At 42.1% G+C, this 14293-nt stretch overlaps 1 protein-coding gene across 1 annotated transcript; it reads left to right on the plus strand.

Annotated features, from left to right (window-relative positions):
• Positions 1–37: 37 nt before the first annotated feature.
• On the plus strand, positions 38–14293 carry mta2 (metastasis associated 1 family, member 2). The gene is made up of 18 exons (XM_054753635.1): positions 38–414; positions 4866–4933; positions 6694–6787; positions 8282–8399; positions 8507–8570; positions 8690–8807; positions 8876–8978; positions 9394–9493; positions 9582–9770; positions 9853–9927; positions 10002–10060; positions 10126–10226; positions 10301–10440; positions 10521–10749; positions 10829–10918; positions 10988–11106; positions 12751–12893; positions 12965–14293. The coding sequence occupies exons 1-18, from the start codon at positions 387–389 to the stop codon at positions 13116–13118; spliced, it is 1992 nt and encodes a 663-aa protein (XP_054609610.1). The 5' UTR covers positions 38–386; the 3' UTR covers positions 13119–14293.

Genomic DNA, 14293 nt, shown 5'->3' on the forward strand with positions numbered 1-14293 from the left:
CGAAGATGACGAGCGGGCGCCGAAGCCCAGCTAGCATTGAGAGTGTGCTCGGCGAGCTGAGGTGAAGAAGAGGAGGATGAAGCAGGGAGCGGAGGATGGGAGGAAGAGTGGAGTAAAGAGACAGGCGGGTTGTGCGTGAATGACCGAGTGAGGACGAGGACAAGAAGGTCGTCAGAGGGAGACAATCCAATGCTTCGGGGACACCCTAAGGAGTATTGCTAACGGAAACTTTGAACTTTTTTTTACCCGCCACTGCTGTGCCCGGAGCCGGCTTTGTTTCACCGCCGGGGCGTCTCTAAATGAAGGAATAAAATAGATCCCTGTCGACCTTTGCTGTCCAAGTGGGGGATTACTCTGGAGCCGATTTTGATCCAGGATACTAAAGAATGGCGGCCAACATGTATCGAGTGGGAGGTAAGGCGGCTTTTACATTTTGAGACCCCCCCTCCTCACGCACAACGTGATTGTTCGTTTGGGCTTCAAGCTAGCTAGCCAGCTAACTAGCTTTCTGTACCGTTAGCCGCTAAGCTAACATATGCTAGCTCCTGCTAAGCTTTTCTGCACCGATGGTCACTTGTGTCTCGTTTGGTCGGCTATTTAAGTCCACTATTCCACTGGTTAACGAGACTACCTTAGCCATTGTGACAAAGCGCCGACTTGAGGGGCAATTATTGGCGTCAGCCCGGTGTTTAGTACCACTAAAGTAAAAGTGTGCTCAAGTGTTGAAGCGGTCAACTTTCAAACCAGTTCCTGTCATCGTTCTATCCACCGATAAAGTTCCCGGGAAGCTGTCGAACTGTGGTTCCTTTTTGTAAAAATGTGGGATTTTGTGCACTGATAACAGTTTGTGACATTTTAGTAATTGCACTTGTAAATAAGATGGATTAAGGGGGACATTGTCTCAAGTGGACACGATGCTAGTTAGCATTAGCTTCTATGGCATCAACGTATTTGCTGGTTACCACAACAGTGGAGGTGGGCGATACCACACATTTTTATATCGATCAGATACCAAGTAAATAATGTACAGTACAGCTAAATTAAGTATTGCCAATACAGATACTTTTTACTTGGACGTGTAAGATTATTGAATAATTTAGTATATTGGTCGTAAAATGTTTTGATCATGATTAGAATTAAAATAAACACAAGACAAATGTTTTATTTGTATCAACACACTTACTTGGGAACATCGATCAATATTTAATAACCATATAAAACAATGTCAATGAAATGTTATGATTTCTTCGTCTTCGTCACATACAATTGTTTAAGCAATATAAAGTTGATAGTGCAAAATAAGAAAACAAATCCTTTGGCCTTTTGTCCCCAAAGACATCCAGTTTCCAAGGATTTATCCCCTGAGGTTGTAAATAATATATAGATGTATACAATATTTTTAACAACACAACAAAAATACATATTTGTGAAAATAAACATAGAAGGGAAGTGAACAATACTAATCTCATGACTAGTATTAATCCTGTACTGATACTACCCTGGTATAGATAATACGGCTATTCGGATCGATCTGCCCACCTCTATGAAACAGCTAAGGCTAGCTTTGTCACAGTGTAGTGGATCCATTTCTCACCTAAAAATAATAATAATGACTCTGATTTCCGTGAGTTAGGGAGAAGGATTGGATTACTAAATCAGAGGTTCAGAATTTTCATGCACTTTTGTATATCGGAATGTGTGTAATATAGACAAGGGGTATTCAGAGTGTGGCCCCCAGTTATTTTTTTTTATTGTCCCTCTGCATATTATAAAAAAATTATTAGTTCATTATTAATTACATATATTAATATATATTACACTAATTTACTTCAACATCTATAACACTGACCTAATATTTTGATGTTTTGTTCAGGTAGCTCAGCATTTATTGACCTACAGTGAATTGGTTTTAGCATCTTTCATTCACAAAATCTATCAAAGTGGCCCCCACATCTTTCAATGTTTATGTATGCCGACTTTGGTGGAAAAAGTTAGAACATGTATACTTGTAGCCTATGATATGACTGATAAAGGTTTATACAGTGGAGCCTCAGTTAGCGTCATTAATCTGTTCCAGAAGGTCAGACTCAAACATACTCTAACCAAACCAATTTTTTCCCAACAGAAATAATATAAATCCAATTAATCAGTTCCGGACACCAAAAAATGTTAACACAAAACACTTGGCTATGGTGCTGAAAACAATTAAAATGACATACCATTGACGATCGAAAGGGATAAATAAACATTTAACATCACTTTTGCCTCGATTGAACACTTGAAGACTTGCAACTTTTTTGGCTCCCTTGTCAGTTATTGTGCAGCCATGATCAAAAGAAAGGCAGACTTTTGGCATAATATGTTAGTTAGCAAAGAACTACACAGTCAGTCGCTGATGATGTCATAGACAGCGGATCGGGGAGACAATGACTTCAGGTTTCTGTTTTCACTTCAGAGCTTGCTAACAGGAACGTGTTGTGATTAAAAATATATTATAAACACAGTTTGACCCGCGCAGTGTATTAATAACTCAAGGAGACACACGCCATATTGTACGCTGACAAAATTGTATGTGCATTTTTGATGTAAGCTAAAAAAAAATACGCTAACGGCCATATGCTCACCGAGGTTCTGCTGTAACTTACTGTAAGTCTGCAAACTGTGTTAATTCTTTGCAACTCTGCAGAGTGGCATCAGAAGATGACATAAACAAACATGTATCAACACTTGAATCCTTGAATACTGAGGATTTATACTGACATTAAGGGTATGATACCAATGTTAGTACTTTGTATACATTCTATAGAAGCCATGCAAGTTAGAGTACAATGTGCAATATACAGTACATGTTGACAGTCACGTAACATCCAGGGATTGTTGAACAAGTCAATGCTATTGCTTATGATGCTAGAAGATTTCATTTGATTTGATTTACACTACTTTCCAGGATTCATTAAATTAGGTGTTACATTTGATAGTAGTGTCCATGATACAGTCCCAGGCAAATGAGTAGGCATACATTGCTGAATGACCTTCTCAGCATCTCTTTTTGTTTGGAAGGGCACAAGATGTTCTTTCCTTGTGTGTGCATGTGTGCTCTTTAGCATTCACCAGTCAAGGTGTTGTGATAGTGTCCCACCAATGTCGCCGGCTGTTACTCAAAACGTGTATGTGTAACACATGTGATGTATTCCCATGGAGCGCTCCATGTGAGATCGTGATCATCCCGGGAGAGCCCTCCGCTTCATTCAGCCTCAAGCAACGTTCACAGCAAACCCTCGCAGACGTGGAGAGACGATACACATTCAAACAGCTCACAATGGATTATTCCTAAATGTGTCCGGCCTCTCTCCTTTCCTCCGTGACGACGTGCTTGTGCTGCAGGAATCACTCATGTCAAATCCCCTTCTGGAGCTTTTGCCACTCTTACGTAATGCTGTTTTTCCTTCACGGCTGATAAATAAGGTGCTAAAAGTCAGTCTTGTACATCCTGTGTCTTGTGTTATGAATGGATATAATAAAAATTCTTAACAAAAAATAGATTGTCAATCTTGAAGCAATAGAAGCCAAATGGAGTGTACTACTTGGCTAAAACGAGTTAAAACCTTTGGAATCCAGGGTAGGATTTAATGTTTTTATGTACTGCTTCACCTTAATAACTGTTTATTTTGCCTCAAGTGGATCCCTTTTTTCAGTACAACATCACGTGTGACTATACAGTATGAAATCTAAGTGGGGAAGAATTTGATTTGTCACTGTGAAAATATCTAATTGCACTGAGCCCTTCTTATAACTTAGAATGCAAATATAAAATGTCTAATTGAAAAAATAGTGTTCAAAGGGGCGTCATGGCTCAGGAGGTAGAGCGGGTTGTCCAGTAACCGGGAAGTTCCCGGTTTGAATCCCACTTTTTCCACCCTAGTCACTGCTGTTGTGTCCTTGAGCAAAGACACTTCACTAACATTTGCCTCTTTTCCACTAAAGGTTCAGGAAACTTTAGTTCCAAGTAACTATAGTTCCTGGAACTAAAAGGTTCCTGTGCCCCTGTGTGTTTGTGTTTCCACCACACTTCAAAGTTCAGGGTAATTTATCCAACCGGGGCTGATGATGTATGTAAATAAACAGACAATATTAGGTCAAATTTTTAAAAATTGAAGTTTCAGTAAATAAAATACCAAGCAAAAAGATATCAAACAACATGATTTAAAAACAAAAGTGCTCTGGCTTTTGCACAAAAAGTCAATGAAGGGTTAGGACTTATGTTGCAGTTCACTATGTCCGCCTGACAGAGGACTTCTTCCAGAGGAATAACCTCACTTTTTTGGACCATTCTGCATGGTCCCCAGATCTAAATCCAATTGAGAATATTTGGGGATGGATGGCAAGGGAAGTTAACAGTTATCAGTTCCAGACTGTGGATGCCCTCCATAAAGCCATCTTCACCACCTGGAGCAACATCCCCGCTAGCCCCCTGAAAACACTGGCATCAAGCATGCCCAAACCAATTTTTGCGGTGATTAACAAGAATGGTGCAACTACTCATTACTGAGTCCTTTTGTGCAAATGTTATTTCTATTTTATGTGACTTTCAGTTTTTTTTAAGCTATGGTCTTTAACTTTTAATCAGCTGATGAATAGAATTTCAGTTTAATGGTTGTTTGCAATAAATTGCTTACTCAAATTTTTTTGTCTCATTAGCATTTCTTCCCTTTGAACCTCCTTAAGATCCAACAGTGCAAAATGTAAATTCTCGAAAAGGACACTAAGATTCAATATTATTGCAGCCGTTGACAAATTGCATGTGTATCATTCAAGAATTCTCATTTTTTTCACGTAAACTCTATATTTTACTTGTCTTTTTCCAGATTACGTTTACTTTGAGAACTCCTCCAGCAACCCATACCTAATCCGCAGAATAGAAGAGCTCAACAAGGTGAGTTGTCTTTTTTCCCAGTGGAAAAACTCCTATTAATCTAGGATTGGATCTGGAGCGGAAAGCATGTTCATTACATGTGCTAGGTGGAGGTAGCAAGATTGAAGTCGATAGATTGAAGATTTTTTTTAAATAGTATGTGGCAACAGTAGTGATTTCATATAATCCCCACAAGCAGCAGCAGCAGCAGCATATGACACAGATCCAGTCAAAGACTAGGCTTATTTATGTAACACTCTTACATTGTGTGAAGCCGCCAAGACTGCATCATCCTGAACTGCTTTGCCACAATGGAATAGCATATATAGGCTGTCCCAAAACTGTGGCCCGGAAGCTTCGTGTTTTATTGACCCACAGCAGCCAACTAAAAAAAAAACAGCAAAAGTTAGGGGGAAAAAAGAGCAAAAAAAGCACAATGTAAGGAGTAAAAGCTGAAATGTTGATGCTAATAATTAATAATAACACAAAGGTACAACATTTTTTAGCCTTTTTACAAAATTACTAAATATGGCAGACCACTGTAATATTTCTTATAAATGTTACAGTGGTCCCCTACATCCTTGTGATTTTTTTTTTTTTTTTCCCCCAGCATTCAGTCCTCAGTGGAAAACGTTTGGACTTTTTGGAAACAAAATTAAGTAGGCTTCTTGTTGAAAAATAAAATACTGTTTTTTATTATCAAAATTCCAACAACATATTGTGCACAAATGTTACCATCGATTTCACAAAGCTTCACAAATATGTTCAGTACACAACTTTTCAGTTTTTACTTCAGAAGAAAAAAAAGAACAAGTAAAATGTTAAAGTTTGATTTGATTAATAATTTGAGTGAGAATTGTCTGTTATTAGACCTGATGTCACAGGTTTTCGCCATCACTTTCTACTAGGGTGTCACAAGACACTCATTTCACGAGACAAAATGATACAGGAAATTGCGTCTACGAGACGAGATGGGATTTTAACATTACTTTTAAGAAAAGTACAATGAAAAACGATATGACAATATAGTGCGATCTACTAATTAAATTTCTACTCTCTTACATTGTTCTGCACTCTGTGTATACTAGCTGTATGACTGTATGACTGACAAAAAAGGGCTCACTCCATTCATGCCAGTGTTCTATGGAACAATGCACAAAGCGAACTCTCTTCCTGCCTCTTTGGAGGCGGGAGACAAGAAAAACGGACATACATGCACATGGCAATACATTGAAGCGGGAAAAATTATTGCGTTCATTTTCATTTATTGTGTGATTAATTATTATTTATTATCATCCCAACTGTAGTGCCCACAACATTTTTTTTTCTGTACAAGAAAAATGTTTTCATCTTGCGAGATCTTGTGACGTCCTTACTTTCTACTCAAATTTATGGGTAGTTTGTGTTTAAATCCAGTTTTAAATCTTTTGCTAGCTAACTTTCTGTCAGTCAGCGGTTGTCACATGTTCCACCAAATCCTTAATTCAGCACTTTCTCTGTCCAGCTCCAATTTAAACGTCAGCTTTCCAGATGCCATATGTGCTGTGCAGGTGGAGTTCTGTGGTAAAGGTGGTGCTATCAGTCATAATAAACATAAGCAGTCAACAAAGCTACCTTGTGATTAATTGGGGTGCCGCGTCTGACAGAGTGGACACCACCACTTGAGGCATATTATTAGGTACATATTTTAATCAGGTTGTCAACAAGACCCTTGTGACTAACTCAAGTGTTCAACCGTGTGATGGAATTGTCCTGAGGGAATTGTTGTGATGCTTTTGCAGACGGCTAATGGGAATGTGGAGGCCAAGGTGGTGTGTCTCTTCAGGAGACGAGACATCTCAGGCAACCTCAACACACTGGCTGACAGCAACGCACGTACGTACGCCATGTTTGTGTTTGGGAGTCTCAGGCCTCGCCCTCTCCACACAACCTGCCTGTCTACGCACACTCTGTCCGTCTGTGTGGTGTGCACGCTAATGACATTCACTCATTACCCCTCCCTCCTCCTCCTGGATGTGCCACCTCAGACAAAGACATTCCCTCACACACACAAACACGCACGCACACACACACACACACACCTCAAAATAGATGCCCGAATCCTGCTCCAACGTGCTGAGCATCACACACGTTGGTCGTACGAGGACCCATTTCAAAATTGTTTCACCTCATGTTTCCACTGCTTTTAGTGCAGACTATGTCCACGGTTGGACACTTACTGTACATACCATTATTATAATCGAAGATGCAAACTTCTATTATGATAATGGTAAGGCTTTGATTTATTTCAAACATACATACAAGGTTACATTAGTGTACATCACATATTTACAGTGTAACAATTCAGCATGTCTGCAGTAGAAGCAGTAGACAGAAGCAGAGCTTAGGATGTTAAACAGTTGTAGCTTCATGTACTTTGTCCCCTTGTAGAGAACATGGTATGCTCATCCTTAGCAAATAGTAATAATAACACAAAGATTACTTTTTATGTCACACACCACACACTAGTGCACATGAGCTCTTTGTATGGAACAAAAGACCCTTGATGTGTCCCCAACCATCATGGCACCTCATGGGGTAATTCTGCTGTGTGCGCATGTGTCTCTCTTTTAGTGAGGAAAAATTGTGTTTTTCTGGATTACGTTGCTGTGTTGTGTGCCTCCTGCTTTTATATTTGTGTGAGGGTGTGTGTGTGTCAGGAGTTCAGGAGGGGGGGTTAAAGAGGAGGGGGGATGGGCGCCTCAGGTTTGGCACACAGGGTTTCTGACATTGTCTGGCAGGGACTTGCCGGACACGGGGAGTCGAAGGAGGTGGGGGGGAAGAGGGTTGAGAGGTTAACAGAAAAGGGGTGTGGCCTAAGGTGGCGGCCCTCTCCTCAGTCTGTGTGCGTGCGTGTGTATGTCTGCCTTTCTCTCTCGCCCTCACTGACAGGGTTTCCCATGGCAGAGCGCAGGGGCGGAGCTCCTCCAGAGATGGAGCGATAATAGCCCCGCCCCTTCATCTTGCAACATATTACTCTGCTGCCTGAAATTAGGAATGCATGCGCAATCTAGTGGCCAAGCATAAACACAGACACACACACACACACACACACACACACACACACACAAAGAGTTGATAATTGTTTTAAACCCATTCAGCTCTGTATGTACAACATTGATGGGGTTGTCTAAATATTACTAACATGTTTCAATATAGGAAGTTTATTTTTCATTAAATATCAGTGAAAAGAAGAACTTAAGCCGATCATAATATAGTTATTGCATGAACAGTCTCACTAAAGAAATGTCACTTTTTGGACTCGCCACCATCAGCTGTGTTTGGATTTGTTCACGTTTGGATTTGATTATGTTTTTTGTGGGTCGACAGGAGAGTTTGAGGAGGAGTCCAAGCAGCCAACACTGTCTGAACAACAGAAGCACCAACTCAAACACAGAGAGCTCTTCCTCTCTCGACAGTTTGAATCTCTACCTGCCACTCACATAAGGTAATAACTACACAGTCAGACTGGTTACTTGTCATTGTGCCACTGTTCACTTGGGGGCGCCATATGGTGTTTGTTTAGTAAGATAATTCTGCTCACTGCCTTTCCAGGGGCAAATGTAATGTCACCCTCCTCAATGAAACAGATGTTCTGTCAGGCTACTTAGAGAAAGAGGTAAGACTTCTTTGCTGTTTTTTGTTGTATAAAATCCACAACCAGACAAAACACTCCTCAATGCTGTCATTTCATCCATTCAATGCAAAAATCACCAAACAGCTCTGTTTTCTTTTCAGGACTGTTTCTTCTATTCACTGGTGTTCGACCCAGTCCAAAAGACCCTGCTGGCTGACCAGGGAGAGATCCGGGTGGGCTCCAAGTACCAAGCAGAGGTCCCAGACAAACTAACTGAGGGTGAGCTGGATGGAGATCAGCAGGGGTAGGCCCCTTCCTAAACTGATTGCTGTACCTCCTTATATCAGGTGAACCAGACAACCGGGTCCAGGAGAAGCTGGAGACCAAGGTGTGGGACCCCGACAACCAACTCAAAGACCCTCAAATTGACCAGTTCCTGGTGGTGGCAAGGTAACACCCCCAACCTCTGTCCACTTGCCTTGGTTCATTACTGTAGGAATTGACGACAAATGTGTGAATTCATTTGCAATAGTTAAGGACTCGGAATGTCATATATGCATATCACCCTTGGCACAAGAGTCATGACATGACAGTCAATCCCTTGGTAACTTGGTATTCCCCAACTCTTATATTAGCAGGGCGAAACACTGCATGAGTAAATGTGTGCTCATGTTTGTTTCATCAGACACATTACAGTTGGCTACGCTGTTCACATGCATGTGTCCCATCATCCATCACCCCAAAGCTGTAAACTGAGGAGCTGTAAACTTTTGTAATGACAGTAGATGGTCAAAGACCCTTTTTACAAGGCCTTGTTAACTGTAGTGGTTACTCGTATTGATGGTTCCTGGGGGCTTTATGACAGAGCTGTTGGGACATTTGCTCGAGCACTGGACTGCAGCAGCTCCATCCGCCAGCCCAGCCTTCATATGAGTGCAGCTGCTGCCTCCAGAGACATCACACTGGTGAGATGCACGCTGATCCATGCTGTGTTTGCTTGTATGATGATGATGATGATGAATCAAATACTAACACCTCTTCTTCTGTCGTCAGTTCCATGCCATGGACACATTGCAGAAGAACAATTATGATCTGGCCAAAGCCATGTCTACCCTGGTGCCCCAGGGCGGTCCTGTGCTGTGTCGTGATGAGATGGAGGAGTGGAGCGCCTCTGAGGCCATGCTGTTTGAGGAAGCTCTGGAGAAATATGGCAAAGACTTCAACGACATCCGTCAGGACTTTGTAAGAGCCCCTGTACTGCTCTTCTATTCTTCTTACGCTTTCAATGAAGTCCATGAAATCATGGCCTTCTTTGCATTGACAGCTGCCTTGGAAGTCCTTAGCCAGCGTGGTGCAGTTCTACTACATGTGGAAGACTACAGACCGCTACATCCAGCAGGTGGATGCACATTTACAGCGCAGTTTCAATGCTTTTCATTAACCTCCTCACTAATGAATTTTTCTCCTTCTCAGAAACGACTAAAGGCTGCCGAGGCAGACAGCAAGCTGAAGCAGGTTTACATCCCCACCTAGTGAGTATTACCAGTCACTGCACATTTATGCTAGAACTCGAGCTTATTATGTCTCTCTCAACCAGCACCAAACCCAACCCCAATCAGATCATGGTGCCAGGCAGCAAGCCTGGGATGAATGGTGCTGCAGGCTTCCAGAAAGGTCTCAACTGTGAGAGCTGTCACAGTAAGTAACACATTTTCAGCACTTTCAACCCATCGCGTGTTTTTCACTGACTGACTTGTCCTGTCTCCATGCAGCGGCGCAGTCACCTCAGTGGTACGCATGGGGTCCCCCAAACATGCAATGCAGACTTTGTGCTTCCTGTTGGATCTATTGGAAGAAGTATGGAGGTTTGAAGACCCCCACGCAGCTAGAGGGCGCTACAAGAGCTGGCTCTGTATGTTGTCTCTTACACTCATTCATGACTTTCAAAAGATGCTCTTGATTTGAAACGTCCTTGTCCTCTTTTTGTACAAGGAGTCGGGGCCCCGTGGACACATGACCCGCCAGGAGGTCCAGGGCTTGTCGCCGTTCACTCGCAATGAGGGGCGAGCCAAGCTGCTGGCAAAGAACCGCCAGACCTTCATCCTGCAGACCACCAAGCTCACCCGCGTGGCTCGGCGGGTCTGTGAGGATATCCTGCAGCCTCGCCGAGCCGCACGACGGCCGTACGCCTCCATTAACGCCAACGCCGTCAAAGCTGAGTGTACGTAAATGCATCACACACCTTCAGTGAGCTTCTTAGGTGTTGTGCTTGTTATTTAATATGACCTGAACATCATCAGGTATGATCCGCTTGCCCAAGGCTACAAAAACTCCTGTGAAGAGCAAAGTGGTGCCTCGACAGTCGCTGGCCAACATTGTGAAGGATTTAGGTAAGGGTAGCCATGATGCCACCGGATGACTTCTTCTGAAGCCTGATATTCTCACTGTGTCCTCTGCAGCCATCTCTGCTCCTCTTAAACTGAAGGCATCCAGAGGACCCCCGACACCCATCAACAGGAACCAGGCCAGCCAGCCACGAGTGGGCCAAGGCCTGCTGGGAAAGAGAGGCTTTGACAGTGTGAGTGTCCCTGTTCCCTCACTTACACTCTCTCACGCACACACACAGTCATTGATGTTATCAGGGTTGGGCATCGTTTGAATTTGAGCGATTGCGGTTCCTAGTTTTGTTACTAGTTCCAAACGGTTCTTGATTCCGATTCTTTTTAGGGGTGGGGTCAGAAAAGTTTGCATGGTTTAAATGAGGGCGCTAGCCAAAGTTCTTGGATGAAATGTTTGAATGTCTCCATGATTTTTTTTTTTATTATATGAACTTTTTAGGAATTACTTGTGTGCAGAATATCAAACAAGTAAGGTGAATGGAGTAACACTTAACGCGGGGTCTGGTCAACTTCCTGGCTAAAGCTAGCGTTAACGTCAGGTCATTTGTCTATGAAAAAGTACACAGCCTTACGTGGATTCCATTGTAGCTTGTATGCCTGTTCAAAATAAATTAAACCATTACCATTACTATTTCTGAAATATGCACATACGCCACATATGTCTGAAAATCTATTTACCTAACACTGGTTTCTTTAACCATGTGTGCAACGTGCGTGCGTGCGTGGGTTTTCTCCGGGTACTCCGGTTTCCTCCCACATTCCAAAAACATGCATGTTAGGTTAATTGGTGACTCTAAATTGTCCATAGGTATGAATGTGAGTGTGAATGGTTGTTTGTCTATATGTGCCCTGCGATTGGCTGGCGACCAGTCCAGGGTGTACCCCTCCTGTCGCCCGAAGTCAGCTGGGATAGGCTCCAGCATACCCCCACGACCCTAAAGAGGAGAAGCGGTATAGAAAATGGATGGATGGATGGTTTCTTTAATAGCAAAATATTTGAATCTGACTTTTAACTGTTATTATGGTTTGGTTTGGTTTGGTTTGGTTTGGTATTAGTTTATTTGAACATGAAGGTTACAATGGAATACATCTCATGAATCATTCTTTCACAGTTCCACATGTCCAAAAGGAGTAGGAAGAAGCAAAGCTTATTTAATCCTACCCCCTGTCTATTCCACATCTATTACAACACTTGTTGTTCACTTCCTGCATTCCATGTCATGTTTTCTGTGATAATCAGGATAATAATACATAATAGATGACAGTAAGACCAAAAAAAGTATATATAAATAAATATGAATAAAGAAACAGAATTTTTTTTCCTCAAAAAAATGAGGGAAAAAAAATAACGAACCTGACAGAACATCATTGTGATGATCAAGACTCTTCTGCCTTGTATTTAGCAAACATCAACTGCTTGTATTGTTTTTTGAATGTGCTCATCTCTGTACATTGTTTGAGTTCCTTACTCAATCCGTTCCATAATTTAATTCCACACAAGGAAATGCTGTGTGCTGTGTGAACTGTGCCGCCATCTGTCATCATTACAGAGAGCCGTGGCTTGCCATGATGCGTGTGTGTTAATTACGCAAAAAAATGTACGTAATTAATGAAATATATTAGCTAGCGCCATTAAAGCGCTATTTTTGACAGCTGCTGTTAATACAGTAGGTCAAAATGAAAAGATAACTGTACAGTCACATGTGAGGCTGTATTTTGAAAAATGAAAAGTTTTTAAGGTGAGATATGAAAGTAAACACAAGTATGTAAAACCGCTAAAACGTACTTGCTTGAAAACTCAAATTTCTCTCATTTGCTCACAGGCCACAGGAATGCCCTACTCAGCCAATGGGAGGTCTTATACTTCCGGAATGAGGACCACCTCCCAGTCTGTCATTAAGCGTCAGAAGGTCAGCCAGGGAGAAGCCCCCAACCCTGTTGTGTTTGTGGCCACCAAGGATACCAGGTACTTTAGTGGAAATGTGTGCAACAACAGTGCAACTCTTGGAGGAATTCATACGTTGTTCTGTCATCCAGGGCTTTGAGGAAACATCTGACTCAATCAGAAATGCGACGGGCAGCGAGGAAGCCTCATCTTCCTGTTCGGATCAAGCTGCCCCCGCCCCTTCGTCCCCCGGCCATACCCCTGCTCCCCTCTAGCACCAGCGAGCCCATCGTCCTGGAGGACTAAAGGAAGGGGTTTCTTTTTTAGCGGGACAGGGACAAGGGTCTGTGTCATTACCTGCCGTCTTTTACTTCCCATTTCTCTTTAGTCCCCCCACAAGTGAATCTTTCCAACACATACACATTTAACACCTCCTCCTCCCCACACACACACCTCAGGCTTTGTAGGATTTTATTCTAGATCCTGAATTGCTTTTTAATGCCGTCTGCTTTTATATGTGTAATTTAAATGGAGCTATTTTTTTTCTCCCTCTCCATCCTTAAATGTTAATGATAAAGCACACTTTGTCCACATCGATATTTCTGTGTAAATATATGAGCAAAGTGAAGGGGAGGAAGTTTTAATGTATCTGCGTCACAACAACAGCAACTCTATTTTTGAGCAAGCACAAAACAAGTTTTTTTTTAATCATTCACATCACTTAATTTGGCAAAAAGGTCAACCAGATGTGCAATGGTGTTAATGTGTTCATCATTTGACAGCCTAGCTTACCTTAAGCAAGTATCGGTGGGGTAAATCTACAGAATACTAATTCACACACTGTACACGTGCTTGTTTTGTGCTTGCCGATCTTTTTTCTTAGCTCTTTATGCATTTGAACGAGTTGCTGTGTGACTTGCTGATGCCGCTCGTTGCTTCCAAGCAGTGTTGCGAGCGTGTGGAGGTCCACGATGAAGCCATAGTGTGTGACATCTGTCAACATGAGCTGAATGAAAATGACGCCGTGCTGTTTTTTGCTCGCCTGCTGACGAAAGACTGTTGATTTTTAAAGCAGCAATATGAAAGTGTGTGTGATTGGTTACACGGTGAGAGACTTCACATCCCTCAGCTTTACTTTGCTTTGTTTGCTTTGGGTGCCCTCGTTAGTACCTTTTTAAGAAAGGCTTAATTGAATAATCATAATTCTTGTGTATTGCCCTCCTCCTGAGCTCCACAGCACTGAGGACGACGAGGATTTTTGTTAACAGTATCTTTCTCAAAAAAAAGGAAAAGTAGGAATGTTTGTAGCAAATTCTAGTCTGTTGGAAGGAAAGTGGATTATATTGGAATTTCTTGTGTGGCTCTCCTCTTCATTGGGCGCTCTGCTAATTTGAACATTCAGTTGGGAGGGTGGGTGTGCGGGGGTGTACTGACTTTTTCTATGGCTCAGAGAGAAATATGCTACAATTGAAAACATTTTT

Source organism: Dunckerocampus dactyliophorus, chromosome 15 (genome assembly GCF_027744805.1).
Source record: "Dunckerocampus dactyliophorus isolate RoL2022-P2 chromosome 15, RoL_Ddac_1.1, whole genome shotgun sequence".
In the NCBI taxonomy this organism is placed as follows: domain Eukaryota; kingdom Metazoa; phylum Chordata; class Actinopteri; order Syngnathiformes; family Syngnathidae; genus Dunckerocampus; species Dunckerocampus dactyliophorus.

Coding starts and splice junctions, on each gene's coding strand:
- mta2 (XM_054753635.1), top strand. CDS start 387: ATGGCGGCCAACATGTATCGAGTGGGAG. Junction 8,571..8,689: donor CAGGCTACTTAGAGAAAGAG/GTAAGACTTCTT, acceptor TTTTCTTTTCAG/GACTGTTTCTTCTATTCACT. Junction 9,928..10,001: donor CAGACCGCTACATCCAGCAG/GTGGATGCACAT, acceptor TCTCCTTCTCAG/AAACGACTAAAGGCTGCCGA.